Source organism: Opisthocomus hoazin, chromosome 8, assembly GCF_030867145.1.
Source record: "Opisthocomus hoazin isolate bOpiHoa1 chromosome 8, bOpiHoa1.hap1, whole genome shotgun sequence".
NCBI lineage: Eukaryota > Metazoa > Chordata > Aves > Opisthocomiformes > Opisthocomidae > Opisthocomus > Opisthocomus hoazin.
The window spans coordinates 43,405,251-43,426,040 of record NC_134421.1 but is presented as its reverse complement, the minus strand read 5'-3'; the positions used below and the strand labels follow the sequence as shown (position 1 = coordinate 43,426,040).

The window sequence follows — 20,790 nt, the reverse complement described above, 5'->3', positions numbered from 1 at the left end:
TCACATGCCTGGTGAGCGCACTCAGGAGCAATCGCTCCATAATCTTCCCCGGCACTGAGGTCAGGCTGACAGGCATGTAGTTACCCAGATCCTTCTTCCGGCTCTTCTTGTAGGTGGGTGTCACATTGGTGATCCTCCAGCCAACTGGGACCTTCCCTGTTAGCCAGAACTGCTGATAGATGATGGAGAGTGGCTTGGCCAGCCCCTCTGCCAGTTCCCTCAGCACTCTTGGGTGGATCCCATCTGACCTCATAGACTTGTAAGCATCCAGGTGGCATAGCAGGTCATTAACTGCTTCCTCCTGGATTATGGGAGGTTTATTCTGTTCTCCATCCCTGTCTTCCAGCACTGGGGGCTGAATACCCTGGGAATAACTGGTCTGGCTATGTAAGACTGAGGCGAGAAGGCATTAAGTACCTCATCGTTTTCCTCATCCTGGTTGGCAATGTTCCCCCTTGCATCCAGTAAGGGATAGAGATTCTCCTTGGCCCTCTTCTTGTTGTTGATGTATTTGTAAAAACATTATTTGTTGTCCCTGACAACAGTGGCCAGCCTGAGTTCTAGCTGGGCTCCTGCCTTTCCAATTTCCTCTCTGCACGACTTAACGAGACCCCTGTACTCCTCTTGTGTCGCCTGCCCTTTCTTCCATAGGTGGTAGACCCTCCTTTTTTTCCTGAATCCCAGCAAAGGCTCCCTGTTCAGCTCCCTGTTTTGTTTTCTTTTACTAATAACGTTCATATATTCCTATCATTCTTACTAATTATTGGTTGGGTTTTTTTTTGCAATTTTGGTCTTCGCTGCTGTTGTTACTGCGTATTCCAAATACTCTGGCTTTCTTTTTTAACAGACAGAAAGCGAAGACCAACAATAAATTAGTGCCTGTTTTAGTGAGCTTATGAAGTGGGTGAATGTGAAATAAAAAGAGCATATTTATTAAATCACAGAGACCATGGAATGTAAAAGTTATTGACAGAGAGTAATGGTACTTTTAAGAGTATTTCAGCTTTTCATTGCAATTATACAGCAGAAGTAGCTGAACTTTTTTTTACGCCATTTGTTCATAGGAAGAAGGAAAAAGGAAATGGGCTTAGGGTATTTTGACAAGAAATAGCAGAACAAATCTGAATAGGAATGTTTTTTCAACTTTGCGTGATGCATAACTTAAATGGAGGTTGCAGTAATTTCCTTAAGCTAAAGTTTCTTAGGCTGTATCATGTAAAACCACTTAGAATTGGTGAAGGAAGAGTTAAAGGAACTTCTGTTTCGGAGGAAGCTGTTATGGGAAATTGTTTATGTCCTTAACTGTTATATAATTAGAGTAGGAGTATGACGTTTAAAAAGCAATCGTATTCACGTAAGTTCTCCTACTTCACAGTTAGATGAAGAACAACTGTCTGGACAAGATTCTGTCTATGTGATACTATTTATTTATGGTTAGACAGTCGCGTGTACAGTTATATCTATGAACGAGTAAGTTAGAAGACGATTAATGCTCAGAGCTGTTGCCTTTTCACCCCCTTATGTGTGTGAGTTCAAATAGTCTTGAATTACTTGATCACATACTCAGTTTGGATGAGACAGCAGCACAGAATAAACATGCTCTTGGAATAAAACAGTGCTAAGGCATGAAACAATATTTTTTTGTTCAGTTTTGGTGATAAAAATTAGACTGTGTTAACATGAGACATAAGGATTTGGAGTGAAATTTTGAAGTGAATGCGGTGCAAAGACAGGGTCTATGGTAAGCCCTGAAATGATTTTGTATGTGCGTGCACACACGTGTGCATGCAGGTAAAATGGTCACAGTACGATGGGGAGAAGAAAGACTAATTAGGAGAATAAGGAAGGAATTTTCTTTATTTCCCCACCATATCTGTATTTATTAGGACTTTCAGCTTATACAGTTGATGTAAAGGCAATTATATTTTTATCTTGCAGAGGAATGAGGGGGATCTCTTTCACCGACTGTGGCACATAATGAATGAAATCCTAGACCTGCGAAGGCAGGTCCTTGTTGGCCATCTCACCCATGATCGAATGAAGGATGTCAAGCGTCACATCACTGCTCGTCTGGATTGGGGCAACGAGTGAGTAAATATAATAATAAATGAAAATAGTGTATTCTAGTTATAATACCACAGCTTTAGGCTCACTGTAGAATGATGAAATAAGGAACAAATTTCTGACAGGTGTTACGGGTTGTTTAAAATAGACGTTCTCCTTCATTGTCTTTCTGTCCACTATGTTTTAACGGTGAGAAATGACTTGTCATTTTATTTTGCTTTTTTCTCTCAGTTTATTTTACATAGCTGTGATATTGTCTGCAAGAGAATTGCACTGGAATATCTGCAGCATCCTTGTACATCTTTTTAAAACACACCTGGCCAGATTCCTGTGTGACACAGTTAGCATAGCTCTGTTGTCTTATCTGAAACTGTACTGGTTGACATGGCTTCCTTTTTAACGTACGTCACACAATTCAGTTCCTGCTTGGATATCTGTAACATACATCTTGCTACTACGCCCTGCATCTTTCTTGTATCTGAATAACAAATAAGAGCTAACGCAAATTATATAGTCTTACTTTTTTTTAAAAAAAGCGAGAAAAGTTAAAATACCTTTTGGCATTTGGGTGCCATTTCCAGAATCTTTTCTTTAGCCTGTATTTATTCAGTTGATCTCTGGCTAAATGCAGCAATATTCAATAGTAGAATTAACTGAATTTGAGAGGTTTATGTATCTACTGCTGTCTGAAAGCCTGAACACCTAACATCATGGAAGAACGGTGATTAACTGTGTATGATTAACTTTCTGCTGAGAATTTTGTGCTAACCGAATGGAATTGTGATGGTTTTTGAAGTGGTCAGTTCCTACTCTTTAAAAACTTATTTTTAAAAAACTTTCTAATCTTTCAAGTTTTCCTAAATTCAGCATGACTGCCCCATATATGTTCTTAATCTTTACTGCTTGCTGCTGTGCTAAAAATAAATTTTAGTCCTGTTGATTTAAGTTTGTTTCATTATTCAAGGGATACAGCCAAGCAGCTTTGTCTTCCAGTCCAAATTAAAAATAAGCTGTTTTGGCATTTAATGGATTTTTTTTTTATCTTCTTTTCCATGGTTGTCATTCAAATTGACAATACTAGTGCAATTCACATTGTACAATTTCCACAATAGTACAAAGGACAATATCCATTGTACCTTCTCCACAATGTGAAGAAGATTTAAAAATTGTGGAAAAACGTATACTGTTAATGTTACAAAGTGAAGAAAGGGGAGGAAATACCCGTGAATGGTGAATACAGCCAAAATACATTAAACCAAAACCAACTGTAGAGTACCAATTAACATGTATATTATTTGTTGGAATATTTCTGTTAAATATAAATAGAAACAGTGAGTTAATTTCTTTCCTTTTTATGTAGAAACTACTTACTATTATTCTATTTCTCATGTAGACAACTGGGACTTGACTTAGTTCCGAGAAAAGAATATGCTATGGTGGATCCTGAAGAGATCAGCATTACAGAGCTCTATAGACTGGTATGTGAACGTAATACTCAGTACTTTTGCTATCAAATGGCATGCTGATTTTTTGATGGCAGCTTTCTTGTACTTAACCAAAAGTACTTTTTTTTTATCAAAGAAACTGGCATTTCATAATGTAATGAGTTCTACCATGAGGAAAGAAGTTATCTTTTGAACAGTTCTGTCATATCTACATCTGTATGAGATGCTTTGATTTGAGAACAAATTTATGTATGCACACATACTAATTTTACATGTTATTTGTTAAAAATTTTCTTTTCTGATATGTTGTTAAAATTGTGACTGTTAACGTGAATTTAATCATCAATAAAAGCTTATGAGACTCTTTTTCATTAGAGCTTTACCTGGCCCATGGGTCTTGTTAGATAAGATTTGTGGAAATACAATAATATACTCATGGTCCAAGTATTGCCACAATTAATCATACTGGGCTATTGGTCTTTTCTAAAACATTAATGTGAATAGCAGTTAAACTGCATAGAATAGCTGTCGTTTGGGTATAAAAGCCCATCTTGATTTACTAAAACTGGCACTGATATTTCTAAATCTGATTTAATCTCCAGTGAGGTCAAAGAAAACTTGCCAATTCATTTATGTGGGCTTTGTCTCTTATTCAAATGCTGTAGCTGTTACAGATACAGTTCTGAGCCTTACTTGCATAAGACTAAGCTTTTATTTAAACTAAATTTTATTTATGTTAACTTTTGTATTTAAATATAGAATAAAGCAAAAATTTAATTGGTACAGTTTTCTGTGGAGCTGAAATTATAATATATTTTTGATAATTTTTAACTAATTATGTTGATAACTTGTAATGTCAAGCTAAATAGTGGTTTCTGCATGCTGGAATCGGTATACCTTTGAGCAGTTTCAAAGTCATGTGCAATCTTAAGAAGTCCTCTTGAAGCACTAGATGAAATACAGTGAAGAATTGTTAATCATCAGAAGAAACATACAGAGAAAGAGTAACCCAGAAAACTAGTAATGGTACTCATGGAGTACACTTTCAAAAATAAAGAGGAAAAAAAAGCCCAAGATAACCTCTATTTGAAGACGAAGTAGCTTAAAAAGATTGCTATTTAAAATTATTTTTGGTACAATGTAAGAAATAAATAGTATTGTCTTACTCTTAGTGGGTGATTAAAATGGTGATGATATAAACTGTGAAGTCAAATCAAGAGAATTTAGCAGCTTCTATATAGTAGTCTGCCAAAGGCTATAAAATATGGACATGATCTTTTTCCATTTGGAAATACTGGTATTTAGTCTTCTGCAAAAGCATTTTTTGTTGTTTGAATACTGGAGTATCAGATCATTAACTATTTAAACCAGCTGTGAAATACTGTATTGTTACAGCACATATCTGTGAAGTGACTTAGGATTTTCAAAGTAGAAAAATGGTAAATTTCTAGAGGTTACTGTTTTTCTTCTAGAGATAATTATGATGCAGTGTAACACTGCAAAACTATTTTCCTTGTGTTCTCCTCAGATACCAAAAAATAATAAAAAAAGAAAAGCAAGATTACAAGTTAATACTGAAATAAAAACTCAAAAATTGGGATTAAGAAAGTAGTTCAATATTATGTTTTTTACTACTTTTTGTTTTGATATTTTTATGATTAATTCAAACTGGCTGCTATGTTCTTTGTGGTATTTTTAGATGGAGCATCGTCATCGAAAAAAAGACACACCAGTACCAGCTAGCAACCACCATCTTTTTGTTCAGATGAAGAGTCTAATGTGCTCCAATCTGGGAGAGGAACTGGAAGTAATCTTTTCACTCTTTGATAGTAAAGAAAATCGGCCCATCAGGTATCACCTGATTTTTCACAGGAGTAATGATATTACAGAAGTTTTTTCAATATACGCTGTATTTTTGATCTACGTAACACATTTCATGTTTATAAACAAGCAGAACATAGTCTTGATTCAGGATAAGTTTTTGCTTCCTTTTGAAATTCAGTTTCTATACTTACTAGTTTGTAGTATCATTTTAGGCAAACAAGATGGAGAAATATACATTATTTAAACCTATTTCAGCTTTTGGTTGGTTTTGTTTCTGTAGGAACATATATACGTATACGCATACAGAATGTTAGTTCTGTGACCTAAAGGTCATTTTTCAGTATCTCTGTTTTCCTCTCTCCTAATCAGTGCACGTTCAAAACCTAGAACTGTTGCTTGCTCTGTAATATTTGAGGTACACGATACTGGAGGGCTGCCCTTAGTTAGTGAATTAAGAGTCTTTTTATAAAAGGAGCCTGTACTTCAGTGAGGAGGTGCCTGTTGTTCAATGAAACAGTTAAACCCAATCTCACATCCACTCAGGGTTTGTTCAGCCTCTTTTTTTCATCTGCGAGCTGATCCTGGAACCATTCATTTTCTCTTTGTCCACAAGCTTAAATTCAGTGAGAGCCCTGATAACCTTTGAATTTTTAAATATTCAGTAATTACTTCTACTCCCAGCACATTTCTGGCTGAGAGAGAGAACGTGGGAATGAACAGTAGCAGAACCACAATGCATGTAATAAATACAAGCACAGGAGGAGAGCAGAGTTAGTGCAAGAACTTTGTGAGTTCTGTTTGAAGAATATGTCAGAGAGATTGAACCATTAAATGCTTGTGCAGTGGTGATGGGTGTGGTGGGCTGGCCCTGGCTGGACACCAGGGGCCCACCAAAGCCGCGCTGTCACTCCCCTGCTCAGCAGGACGGGGAGAGAAAATACAGGTTCGTCGGCTGAGATAAAGACAGGGAGTGATCATTCGCCAACAATCAGTCACAGGCAAAACAGGCTCGACTTTGGTAATAAATAAAATTAATTTTCCCCATCACATCACAGAAGGGTAAAGAGAAATAAAATCAAATGTTAAAAACACCTTCCCCCACCCTTCTTTTCTTCTCGGGCTCAACTTCACTCCCAGTTTTCTCCACCTTGTCCCCACAAGCAGAGCAGGAGGACGGAATGGGAGTTGCAGTCAGTTCATCGCATGTTGTCTTTGCTGCTCCTTCCTCCTCAGGGGGAGGACTCCTCACACTCCTCCCCTACTCCAGTATGGGGTCCATCCATCAGGAGAGGGTTCTCCACGAACTACTTCAGCATGGATCCTTTACCAGTGGGTGCAGTCCTTCAGGAACAGGCTTCTCCAGCGTGGGTCCCACATGGGGTCACAAGCCCTGCCAGCAAACCTGCTCCGGCGTGGGCTCCTCTCTCCATGAATCCACAGGTCTTGCCCTGGAGTCTGCTTTAGTGCAGATTTCACATGGGGTCACAACCTCCTTCGGGCACCTCTGCCTGCTCCGGCATGGGGTCCTCCCCGTGCTGCAGGTAGATATTTGCTCCACCATGGACCTCCATGGAGTGCAGGGGGACAGCCTGCCTCACCATGGTCTTCTCCTCCATGAGCTGCAGGGGAATCTCTGCTCTGGTGCTTGGAGCACCTTCTCCCCTGTTCTTCTTCACTGACCTTGGTGTCTGCAGAATTGTTTCTCTCACAGGGTCTCACTCCTCTCTCCAGCTGCATTTAGTGTTGCGCAGCAACTTTTTCCCCTTTTTAACTATGTTACCCCAGAGGCACTACCACCACCGCTGATGGGCTCAGCCTTGGCCAATCCTGTAGCAGAACTCCCCCCCCCTCCGCCCCCGCCCTGCTGCCGAAACCTTGCCATAGAAACCCAGTACAGTGGGAGATCCCATTCTGGTCAGAAAGCTCACATTTGTAATTTACTGCTGCTTATTTGCCGCTGTATTCTTCTCTGCTCTCCTCATGATGGAAAGAATGTGTTCTGGAGGCAACAAACATCATCTGCTTGAAGAGTGGCCACTAGAGAAATAAAAGACTAGACTTCAAAACAAAAAACACTTTTGATAAGACAGCTCACAAATACATGAAACAAAATATAAGCTACTGCTCTAAGCCTGTTATTAGGGTAAAAAGCATAACTCAAAATGCATACAAAGCCACTACTGTGTCCTAGTTGTTGTCTTACATATAGCAATAGGAATTTTGGGAACCGTGTGGAATTTGTGCTCAATTTGACAAAATTCTGTCTGTGCTTTGTAGTTGGGCAACATAACGAACCAGTGTTTTGAAGGAAGATTATACTGAGTAGATAGATTTTTGTTGTTAATGAAATCATGTGTAAGCAACTATTGTTACAGGGTTAGTAGCTAAATACTGACACTTCATTCTGGCCTACACATTGGACATAAATCACAAAAGTGCAGTTTACTGTCATTTCTGAGAGTTAAATGTACATCAGGGCACAGCTTTTGTTCACTCCAGTGAATGCCACAGCAGGTGATAGATTTAGGTGAGAGCTTCAGACCCTGACAGAAAACAATTTGGGTGTTATGGATTGCTGAAAACAAGGTTATGGCAGTAGCAGTGGCATGAAAGCAAATGGATTGGATTTCATGTTCACATGAAAGCACAAATACTAGAGCTGTTTGTCACGTGCCTGCTGTGATCTGACCTCTAGTTATTGATTCCTGACTCCAGTGTCTGTTTGGAGCTGCTTTATTATGGTGAACTTCCTCATGCGATTACTGGCTAACTTTGAAGAAACGAGTTGCTGTGAATTGAAACTGCCTTCTAGGGCATGGGGGGAGTGACAAGAAGAACTTGGTGAAGTTAGTTTGCAACTATCTGCAAAACAGGCAAACATACTGGCCCACAACAACAAAACCACCTCCCAAGAAACAAACAGAAACCTCTCAACATGTTGAAAAAGCTGAAACCGAGAGAGTGACGAGGGGATGCCATCAGGCTCTGGAATCTGAGTAGATGAAAGTATCTGTCTGTAGGCACATGTGAGATGCCAGGATTAAGATATATGCCATTGCTTAGCATTTTCTTTTTATTTTTTAGAAGATTTAATGAAGAATAAATGGATTTTAGGATTGGAATCCAGCTCCAAAGACATCTAAAGATCTTTGTGTGAATTGCATCTTTAGGCTCCTGTTACAGTCTACAGAGACCTAGTTATAGTCAGTGGAACCTAGAAAGTGATTCAGCTGGTGAAATGTCTGCGTCTTCTTTAGGGCATGTTGGATAGCTCTTTAGAATCCATAGACTGTATTAGTTAAAGCGCTACTCAGCGTAGCCTGTGGAAGTAATTTTGAGCTGAATCCATCCTATTTCTCTTTTGTTTTCTGTTTCGTTACTTCAGTTCTCAATAAAGTTTGATCCTTCAAATTCAGAAAGAGTTGATGCTGAATTGATAAAGAATATAGATAATATTAGTTATCTGACTTCTTGACATTAACCCCTCAGAGTGGAATCCATAAGGAAAAGCACTCTGAATTTGCTCTTAAAATATTTGCAAAGGATTTGGAGTAGATGCATCAAAAATAAATGGTATATATATATGTACAAATTTACTACTGTTGCTTCAGTATATATTGAAATTCTTTTGGTAGAAAAGAAAGCATGGTCTGTGTGTCTTCTGTTGTTATGTTGTGGTAGGCAATGTACATGTTTAAAGAATATTCTTCTAATTTAACATATAAATTTGTGCTCTCATCATGTAACATATCAGTGCATTTCTAGGATAGCACCTTTAAAAATAAGTAAGAGATGGAAATTAAAGCCATAAATCCATTAAACCATTATTGTGGTTTTGATAATGTGCCTTAGTATTCCTTTAGTGCTTTGAATAAAAGGAAAACTAAGTAAATTTATAACTAGATTCTCAATTAAATAATTTTTCATCTTAAAAGCATGGATAAATGCTCATAATTTTCCCAGCATGTACTAACAAATAGATAATGTGTTTTCCAGGTGAGATGTGAAAAACTTTGATGTTGAAATGAATTAGTGACTTGCTCAGAGAAGAAACCTGGTATCAGATAGTGACAGAAAGAAATCAGTGTGATACTTGTGGTTCTTTTTGACCTCAGACTTCCTAATGAAAGATTTCACTAGATTGATAGCAGCTGTGATGCATCACTTGAGCCTAACTTAGTGGGACCAGCACCCACTTTGGGCAGCAGGGATGTTTTCTGTCAACTTTAGTGAGCTAGAGGCTAATGTTCTTTTGTGATTACTTGCCATTTGTTTGGGACAGTGTAGGACTGTGGTTTTCTCCAGACTTTTTTTGTTGCTAGAAATTGCTATTAAAAATAACTGTTTCTAATTTTGTTAGCATCCACAATAATATCAGTTCTGTTGTATTAAGGTAGGTGTAATAATATAATACGGGTTTATTTTTGACTATAATTGTTGTTAATAAACAGTAATAATATTACTTTGTGGACTTTCTATGTTGATATAATTGTCTAATGTGTGTCTTCACGCTTTAAAAGGCTTTTTCAGACATGAATATTCTAATTCCTGTCTGGAAGCAAGAAAACTGTCAGTATTTGTCAGGTATTTAAATCAGAGTGGTGACATGCTTATGCACTTCATGCATTAAGACTACAGTTGCAAATTATCCATTTTCTATTTGTCTGGTGCATACTAATTTCACTTGACTGTATATGTGTATGTCTCTATTTTCTAGCTAAACTAGCTGCTAGGAATAATTTTTACTATTACTTAAATTAACAATAATCATCTGAAGTCAGCTCCTGAGGATTCCTAGAGTTTTCCCTAGTGTGTTCTTCTGTGTTGTTCCATTTGCTTTCCCTTCTTTCTGCTTTGCAGTTTTCTTAAAACAGTAACAGCCCTTAAGTGGGATAGAGCAAGTGTGTGGATGGCAGTGCTTTAACATGGTACAGCCATACGGCTTGTCCCAGTAAAATTCTTTGGTTTATGCACTATTACGTCTTCTAACCTTACATTCCTCTTTTATTTCTGTTAAGGTCACAAGCCCTGTTTTGTGTGTTCTGAAGTTTTTGTTACTTTCTTAAAAGGTAAAAAGGTTTTTTGATAACACTTTAACTTGTAGAACAAATTACACTATTAGAGTCCAAAGGCAAAATTTTTATTATACGCAGCTGCAGAGCAGGGTTGTTACTGTAACTGGAAAATGAAAAAGGTCCATGATCACATCTTCTCTCGACTTTTTTTTGTCTTTCAGTTCAGTCCTGTTTTCTTGGCCATTGCTGAGCTTTTACTGGCTACTTAGAATTGCACAACATCTTAGTCTGTTTCTAAAGTATATTGTCTCATCTATTGAGAGTCCAGACGGTAGTTAATTAGTGTTGTTAAGAAATGCTTTTATAAAATCTGTTCCTTGACTCTGGCACGCTCAACAAATGTTTGAGAACAGAAAAATTGGACTTACCAATCTAGTACTGAGCTTTGATGTTTTGTTTTAATATAATCTAACTTTTTTATAACTAGATGAACAGTTTGAAAGTCTAGGACTGCTGTCTGTTTCAGCAAGCAGTGCCAGCCATGTAGAGTGGGTTTGTAGAGCAGTAGTGCATGCTAAACACAATGTTAACATGTGTAAATGTTTTAAGGTTTTTACTTTGGGCTAACTCTGTGATTGTGTGAACTGAGTGGCAAGAGCATATGTGCCGGTTCAGTTTTATGAAGATGATATCCAGTTCACTAGCTTAGACTGTTCTGGGTTGTGAATCAAAATGTGGAGACGATCAGAAGATTTTCTTCAAAAGCGAACACCTGATTCAAACCAACCTGATCATGTTTGTAAAATAGTGTTATGTAAGATGGCTACTACAGGATTGTAGTTTGAATGGGGGTAAAAATCCTGTAATACATGGAGTAACTCAGTTATATTTACATAATTGTTTACTTTGGGAGTTAACAGATTTTTTTTTTTTAGCCATTACAATCACATTGCAAAAACAGCTTCAGAGTTAAAAGAGATTATAGACACCTTAAATCAACTGCATTTATGTGAGATGCACTTGTGAGAAAACAACTAAATTTAAACTAGGTAAAAGATAGAACATTGTTAGAGCCCCTGAGGAAGACTGGAAATGTGTGTTTTCAACATTTCATCAGAGTGCAACGATTATGTGTTCTGATGCTCTTTGTTAACTGCTTTATAGATCTATTGTAGTGAGTAGTGTAAAGTTGGAATATGTAGGTGCTTGGATCCCCAACATTTAGAGTACCAAACAGTGTGGTGATGAGTGTTTGCTTTGGGGATATCTTCTCTTACCAGCACAAAAGTTAATGAAATGAACCTCTTTTCCTGCAGTTAGATCACACTTACAAAGCCAATAGTAAGTACTTCAACAGATTACACAGTTAACAATTTTGTAGTCGCAGATTTTAAGAGAAATAAAAGACATTTTATGATAGTACGTGCTTTTTTCCCACATGTACTCGTATTATTTACCCAATACAGCAGTTTGCAGTAGTGGTGACCTTAGCGTAGCCCCCATTTACACTGGAGCTCTAAGAACACCAATCCTTTAATCAAAAATACAATGATTTTTTTTATCAGATCCTGGAAAGATCTCACCAGCTTTTAATAGAACCAGTTTAACAAGTTGCAAGGGACAAAGTAACAGCTTATCTGTTTTCTAGACAACATGCATTATTCACTGAGACTGTTAACTTTATTTCTTGGCACAGCAATATTCTACTGTTACAAAAAACAAAACCCCAAAGGTGTTTACCAGATGACTATGTTCAAAAAATCAAATATCCCAATGTTCTCTGAAATACCTGCCTTTCCAGAGTAGATGCTATAAGACCGTATTTATATTTGTAGCATATTGCTATCCAGAGATCTTGCCTTTTTTTTTTTTAGTGAATTTTGAAAACACCAACAGCACTAGTCAGTGTATTATGAAAAAAAGAATGGGGGGTATTAAGCCTGCTGCCTACATTTGTTCAATTCAGACTGCGGCCCCTGTTATTGTCATTAAGTATGCATAAAAATGCTGCATTATCGCCTGTCCAAAGTCCCAGCTGCTTTGCTGACCTTTATAATTATGTAGAGTTTGTGCCTCTGCATTATGCCAACAAACTGCTGTAGAAATTATTTTTCTTAAATCTGCAATGTTACACACAGTTCTTGTGTAGCAGTGTCTTTTCTAAACTGTTTTCTTAATGTTATATTTTTTTCCAAATAGCAATGTTATTAATAGGACAATTTCGAGGCAGCACTTCAGAAAGATGGAGTGCGGTAAGATTTTCTTTCGCTGATATACACATTGTGTCTGTGTCAATATGATATGAACGTCTTATCACAAATGATTGATGCCTCTGGCCCCATCTGTGTGAGGAGCAGAGATAAGTTGGCATGCTAATCCTCCTTTTCCTATCACCTTGAACAACCTTGTTTGTAACTAGAATATTGCCCTCAAATGAGCACAGATTCTTAAGCAGCACAAAGAGGCTGTTTATCCAAGGCCAGTGAAAACAACCTACATTTTCTATGTTGTGAGCTTTTGGTTATATGCTTAATGATTGTGTAAACTCCAGACCATATCAAAGAATAAGGTTACCCTTCCTTTGTTGTACTCTCAACCTCACCTTTTTAGTGACATTCATACACATCATCAATCTTTTTATGCCTTTCTTCTTTCAGTTCTGTTACTACCTTATATCAATTAAATCATTTGCTGAAAGCTGTAAGTCTGCATTTTGTTGGTCAAAATATTCGCTGCTTTGTGTTCTAATTTATTTTTTGCTTTCTTCAGAAAAAAGCTGTAATGTCACTTTTTCTCCCTTTAAGAAAAAGATACTTGCCTCTCCCCTCATTCTATGAAAATCTTGTAGGAATATGGTATAGTAAGGGAATGTTTAAAGGCATTTTTTTGCAACCTCTGTCAGCATCTTCGATCCTGAGGTCTTCTCTGTTGTAGCTCAGCTCAAAGAACTTGACTTTTAATCATCCCTCCAACTAAAGTTTACACAACTGACTATTGTTAACTGTTCTGTTATAGAACAACAGCAAGGAAGGGCTTGGATACCTCTTGAATCAAGCTGATAATACATTTCCATTAAGCAGAAGGCTCACTACTGAGAACCCAAGATGTGTTTCTTCAAAGATATCCCTATGGTCTCTTGAGCAAGAGCTCAAAGATTCAAGCACGTAGTTGGGATACACTTGAGTTTCGATATCTAGTTTATGTAGGATTGGTGCTCCAGACATCAGCGCTCGAAATGCAGGAGACTGGAATAGTTAAATTCTTTGTTGCTTCTAAACAATGTTGAACACTGGACCACAAAGGAGATGGAGTATGTATTTGTGAAACTGTAGGGTGTGTACTCAGTGAAAGGCTATGGAAGTTATTAAAAAAGTAGAGGAGAAGAATTCTGTATGGATAGCTTTCTGGCTAATGAAGATGATGATGCATGTTGTTGTGAGGAACAGTTTGTTGTTTATAGTAATTTGGAACTTCAGGACAAGTAAATACAAGTATTAGTGTTGTAGCGTCGCAGTTACTAACTCGCAGAGGTGGAAGATGGAGAAGAATGTGTGAAGAACCGTATTTCCATAAAGACCCAAATGACCCCAGCTGTCTGTCTGTGCAGCCTTTATGTGGTACTTTCACATAATCACAAAATCATGGAATAATTGAGGTTGGAAGAGAGTTAAATCCCCTAGAGGTGGTGGCCCAGGACCATGTCCAGATGACTTTTAAACGTCTCCAAGGATGGAGACTCCACAACTTCCCTGGGCAACCTGTGCCAGTGCTCAGACACCCTCACAGTAAAGATATTGTTCCCTGATGCTCAGAGGGAACCTCCTGTGCTTCGGTTTGTGTCAGCTGCCTCTGGTCCTGTCACTGGGCACCACTGAAAAGAGCCTGGCTCTGTCCTCTTTGTGCCTTCCATACAGGTATTTGTATATATTAATAAGATCCCCTCTGAGTCTTCTGTTCTCCAAGCTAAACAGTCCCAGCTCTCAGCCTTTCCCTCCAGTCCGTTAGTCGTCTTGATGGCCCTTGCTGTAGTCTCTCCAGTATGTTCATGTCTCTCTTGTAACGGGGAGTGCACAGCACTCCAGGTGTGGCATAACCAGTGCTGTGTAGAGGGGAGAAGGATCACCTCCCTCAGCCTGCTGACAATAATTTACCTAATGCAGCCCAGGATACTATTGGCCTCCTTTGCCACAAGGGCACATTGCTGGATCATGGTCAAATTGGTGTCCATCAGGACCCCTAGGTCCTTTTCTGCCAAGCTGTTTTCCAGCTGGGTAGCCCCCAGCGTGTACTGCTGCATGGGATTGTTCCTGCCCAGGTGCAGGACTTTGCACTTCCCCTGGCTGAGCCTCAGAAGGTTCCCGTCAGCCCATTTCTCCAGCCTGTTGACATCCCTCTGGGTGGCAGCCCAGCACTCTGGTATATCAGAGGCTTCTCCCAGTTTTGTGTCATCAGCAAGCTTGCTGATAGTACAGTGTGTGCCACATCATCCAGATCATTAATGAAGAGTCCAGTGGAGGGCTACAAAGATGATGAGGGACCTGGAGCATCTCTCCTATGGGGGAAGGCTGAGGGAGCTGGGCTTGTTCAGCCTGAAGAAGAGAAGGCTGTGAGGGGACCTAATAAATGCTTATAAATATCTCAAGGGTGGGTGTCAGGAGGATGAGGCCAGACTCTTTTCAGTGGTGCCCAGTGACAGGACAAGGGGCAGTGGGCACAAACTGAAGCACAGGAAGTTCCGTCTGAACACGAGGAAGAAATTCTTCCCTCTGAGGGTGACGGAGCCCTGGAACAGGCTGCCCAGGGAGGTTGTGGAGTCTCCTTCTCTGGAGATATTCAAGACCCGCCTGGACAAGGTCCTGTGCAGCCTGGTGTAGGTGACCCTGCTTTGGCAGGGGGGTTGGACTAGATGACCCACAGAGGTCCCTTCCAACCCCTACCATTATGCGATTCTGTGAAGATCTTAAACAGGGCTGTATGTAGTCTTGACCCGTGGGGTGCATTGCTACTTGCTGGCCTCCAACTGTGCTTTGTGCCACTGATTACCATCCTTTGGGCCTGGTCATTCAGCTCCATTTTCAAGCCACCTTGTTGTCTGCTCATCCAGCCCTCACATCAGCAGCTTCTCTTCCAGGATCTTATGGGAGACAGTGTGAAAGGACTTGGTGTCAAAGGACTTACTGAAGTCCAGGTAGACACTATCCACTGCTCTCCCCTCGTCTACTAGGCCTGTCATTTCATCATAGAATTTTACGAAGTTGGTCAAGAAGTTTCAGTTCAGAACCACCTGCTAATTTATTTCAACTTCTTTATGGTTCTTTTCATAGCATTCTCATCATGCAAGTGTTTCATGCTAGAAATGTTATTCTGGACTTCTGGTATTATACACAATGTGTGCATCTATTGTTCCTTTCTGTGTTCTTTCCAGACACTTGGTTCTTTATTTTATTCTAACAACAGATAAGAGAACAATGTAGGTTTGGGAAATGGTTGCAAGGGTACTTTAAAACCAGAAGCATTTTTTATGTATGTGCATACATACACACACATTAGTTGATATTCAGATTTTCTGCTCCTATATGTACAATATCTGATGGTTCAATATTTAAGTTTTGTGTTTCTGAATGGCATGGAAATTTCGAGGCTTTATTAATAAATCACCCTGCATAAATAGAGGGGGTTGTTTCTACCATTATCTGTCAGAATGAGTATCGTTAGGCGAGAAAATAGTGTGTGTGGTTTTTTTGCAGTTGTTTAAGGATATGTTTTAAGTGTAGCTCAGACTAAGTTACCTGATTCCAGTAGCACAGAATTCCTGGGAGGAGCGAACACTGACTAGAAAGGGAGAGTTCAGACTGATCTATGTTGTAGTGTTTTGGCAACAGAATTTTTTTAAAGGAAAAATGTATGTACGTGAATGTGTGCTCTTTACAATGCCATATCATGTGCTAAACACAGTCTAGGTGCTTCTTATAATTTTTAAACTGTTATTAAGTGATAAGCTACTCTGCCTTTTCCCCTTAAAATACTATTGTTTAACATGTGTAACCTTTACTTCATTAATATGGTTCTTTGGATATTATTACTAAGGTACCTCCACATTATCCAGGGATGCTTTTTGTCTTGAAGTGGTCTTGGATCCTGACTTTCTCCATGCAAATGTGCCTGCTGTGCAGGGCAGGGGTTTGAGCTAAAGGAGCTGGCAGGATTTCTAGTAGAGGGAGCAACCCATGGGAACCAGAAACAGTGAACTAGCTCAGGGCTACTTTTCGTTTATAGTATTTTCACAAAAGCATCATCTGCACTTTTACTGGATCACATATAGGGAAGTGCAGTATTATTTTCAATTTCCTGTGCAGTTTGCACAAAAGTATCTCATCTTGCAAAGTATTAATGTGGTGCTGCAGTGAATTACACAAAATCAATGCATATATATCTATACCTCATAGATGCAGGAGAGATGAAGCACCTTGTTTTTTCCTGGCTGGCAGGCTATTTTAAGAGTCCTCCATTCTAGTTTAGTCACTTACTGCTCTGTTTTGTCCCTGCTCAGAAACAAGATAAAACAAAACCAGCCTGGTTTTGTTTACTTCTTCCTCATCCAGGAGGTAGTCCTGATTTAGCAGCAAAGTTGAAACACCTCGAAGGAATCGTAAAGATCACTTTGGCAAGAGAGCAGCCACTGCTCTATTAACAAACTTGTATGCAATTGGAATAAAAATACCTCTTTAGGTGGATAACTTGGTATGTACATTTGTGAACGTGGTTGCTAATTTTTAAAAAAATTTTTGTCATCCACTATGTTGAGATATATATATGCATATACTTAGTGTATAAGCAGGCTTCATTTTTTCATGATTGGCTTTAAGACACCTAGTAATTTGCCATTGTGGACAAGAATTTATTTGCTGTGATTGTAATTGAAAGTAAATACAGGGTTATAAAAAGCAGCTTAAAAGAAAAGCCTAAAGTTCCAGAAACTTCAAAAGCTTCCCTTCAGAAAATGTGCCTTACTTTTTCCAGTTACTCATTGTGAGCAGAACGAGTCCTACATGCAGGAATATAGTTAGGACATACATAGTCGATCAGCCTTTTCTTGGCAGGAACAGTGAAGTAGTAAAAGTCATGGGACTTCTCCTCTGCTTGGATTCTAGACGAGGAGAAATTCTGAAGTTGGAGTCATCAGAGGAGATTAGCAAAAACGTTGTTTCTTGGTCTCAGTCAGACTGGAAATGTGATGGATATGCCTCAAGTGAATAATACTTTTTGCTTGAGAATACTGACTTGAACTGCCTGCTGTCGAGTTCCGACACATCAGAGGTAAGAACACGAAAGTGCTGGCCCAGGCAGTCAGTGTGCCTTGTTAATTACTTTTTTATTTGTTGTTTTTACAAAGCAAAACAGTTCCAAAAGTAGAGTAAAAGACACTCACTGCAACTAATAGCCTGACTCAGAGTACACAACATACAATAATCAAACATTGCAACCTGAGCCTCTTATGTACGCCATGAGTATTCAGGCTACTTATCTTACGGTGTGAGGAGGATATATATTTTTTTTATTCCCTGTTCTCTAAATCTGGTTTTGACCTGAAAACTGTTCTGGATTTAGAAACTCTTCACAGGAACGTACCATGACCAATGAGAAGTTTCAAAATCAGTGTGTTGGTATCTTAAAAAGGTTTCTACAGGTCTGTGCTCTTTCTCCCTTCTACCTGTTAGTATTTAATTTTTTTAGCTTTCAGATATCAATAGGAAAAATATACTTTATTTATCCCTCACAAGCAAGTCATTTTTTTGGTAGCTCGGTTTTACATACCCATCAACACAGTAGTTTAAGCAGATATGATTTTTGTAGCAGGAAGAATGTGTATGAAGGGAATGTTTGGCACAGCTGCATTGTCCTACTAAATGTTTTGGCCTGGTGGTGGTTTCTGTAATGTCTTTTCTACAGATTTATATTGCCCTTCATTGCCAGGTGATCAAAAGGGTGCATCCTGACTTTAAGAGGTTCTAGATTTTTTTAATAATACTTCTTTTTACAAATCATTCATTTAATCTGACTTTGTGCAATAATATGTAATTTGCTGTCATTAATGAGACGTTTTTGATAAATTGCTCTTTAAACACTGAGCATGCAAGAGAATAACTTTTTACCTCAGGGTGGTGTTCCAAGTGTTTTTTGAGGAGTTGGTGTTTCCCCAAGCCTGTTTGCATTGGCCTGGCTGCCCAGACTGTCCCATTCAGCAGTTATATGGGAGCAGCTGCATGTGACTTTGCAGCGAAATAACTGCATTTGTGGATAGGTAGAATGAGGTAGATAGGGTAGGAATTAGTTTCTATAAAAAAGGCATGAGTGTAGTCTAGTAAGAAAATGTTTTTGAAAGCGTTTGGTTTTGTATTTGATGGGGAGGCAGAGCCTGTTTTTAACTGTATCTTTCATATGTCTTATTTTCAGATGTGAGGATATGCTAGAGATCAGTTGTATGTCATGATGTAGCTCAGTTCCTCTCATGAATACCCATAATGAGTGAAACAAATGTATCTACCTATCTACTGTTTAAAGATTCCTTTTCAAGCTCTTACTGTGGTTGGAGCAGGGGTGCTAGCTTATATAGATCTTTGATCTGATCTTGAATAGATAGATGCTTTTTTAAAGCAGGCAAACTGACCCAAGCAAGAAGAACCTGTGGTATTGATTAAGTCTGTCATATACATTAACAAATCATAGAATGCTTTGGGTTGGAGGGGACCTTTAGAGGTCATCTGGCCCAACCCCCCTGCAGTGAGCAGGGACATCTTTAACTAGACCAGGGTGCTCAGAGCCCTGTCCAACCTGGCCTGGAATGCTTCCAGGGATGGGGCCTCCACTACCTCTCTGGGCAAACCATTCCAGTGTTTCACCACCCTCATTGTAAAGAATTTCTTCCATATATCCAGTCTAAACAACCCTTTTACTCTTTGTATTGTAAAAATTAATAAGTATCAGGAGAAATAATTGGTTTTAGTTGCAATGATGAAAGCACTACAGGAAGTGATTTGTCTTGTAGCTGGTGGACCTTAACGATTAGTTGCATTCAGAAATGAATGCAGTCTTAGAACAGGGGTATATGCACCAAGCATGACAGAATTGTGACAGATTTAGGTAATGAAGAGATATATTCAACACCAGGGGTATGATGGTGGGTTTACAGATCATCTTACTGAGAACACGTTGCAGCTGCACTGGCTACCGCCGAAAGGAGTGTTACAGGGTCAGCACAAAAATATGGACTTGCTGTTTGTAAACCCCCGAATGGTGATGAATAGATAGGAGCCCAGGTGGTGTTGGAGGGAGGGGAATTTTCTGAAATGCTATTGTTTCTCTTCACTTTTACCAATTCCTCCTGCTATCTTCAAGTTTAATTTCCATCTCTGGGGAAGAATGCAGCAAATCTGCTTCTATCCATTCTGTTACCTCAGTCAGTGACTAGGATAATAATCAAGACTGTAATTCAGCTTAAAGGATCTCTAGGTCTGTGCACTGATAATGCTGTGCTGCAAAATGTTTATCCACGGTGGCAGACTAAGCTCACTGTGAGAACTCCAGCTTCTGGTGTATGTTTTGTTAGTTGCAAATATCTGCTGATAGATTCCAGTGTACTCTGTCTTTTAAAACTGTATTGTCTTCCCCTGGCTCCTGGTACCTCAAGAAAAATAATTTAAAATTGCTGCTTCCTAACTCTTTTCAAGAAATGTGTGATGCCACCTTTCAGTTAAAATACAGGTGGAACTATCTAAAATGGTGTAGGGTGTGTTCATAACAATGTGTTTCTCAAGGCTGTCTTCAGTTAAGAAAGAGATAGAAGATGATGAGGAGAGGAGCTTGATTTAGCTACCTATGTCTGGTTTTCTTTCCCTCCCATCTCCCATTTTCTCCTTGTTAACTGTACAGCTAACCAAGGGAAATGGGGCTCCACAGCACAAAGCTGTTTTTCTTCTTCTTCCAGAATGTTGGCTAGGAGACATGAAAATAAGCTTTGGTATAATGTCATAATACCATTTTGTTTGATTTAATTTTGTTAGGGTTAATGCTTTGATCTTTACCTGAAGTTGGTCGAAATCTTATTTTTATGGGACAAATTCTTCCTTTTCTCCCCCACTTTGCTCATTGCTACTTATTCTACAGTTAGAAATTTGAGTGTGCTTTTCGTAAGTGCATAACAGAGAGAAAACACAGGGGCTGACTTACTGTGGAACAGCTTCTACTGCTGTAAACTTTTAAGGCTTTATTATCTTTACTTCAGTAACTTATGACATGTTGTGCTACATTTCTCTGCATTTCACCACTAAGTATATGGGTAACATTTTGCGTCTGATCTTGGTTTTATGAAGTCAACGAGCCTTTAGCTGTAAATAAAGTCAATTCAGATTCAAGTTCTGAATGAATGTCCATTGACGGTGTTC

At 38.8% G+C, this 20,790-nt stretch overlaps 1 protein-coding gene across 5 annotated transcripts in view; it reads left to right on the top strand.

Annotated features, from left to right (window-relative positions):
* DOCK4 (dedicator of cytokinesis 4) overlaps positions 1-20,790 on the top strand; it is a 263,237-nt gene that overhangs the window by 100,234 nt on the left and 142,213 nt on the right. For all 5 annotated transcript variants that reach the window (XM_075427729.1, XM_075427733.1, XM_075427730.1 and 2 more), the window contains 3 exons: positions 1,939-2,087; positions 3,458-3,542; positions 5,209-5,360. In XM_075427729.1, the coding sequence (XP_075283844.1) occupies positions 1,939-2,087; positions 3,458-3,542; positions 5,209-5,360 (386 nt within the window). The remainder of the gene's footprint in view (positions 1-1,938; positions 2,088-3,457; positions 3,543-5,208; positions 5,361-20,790) is intronic.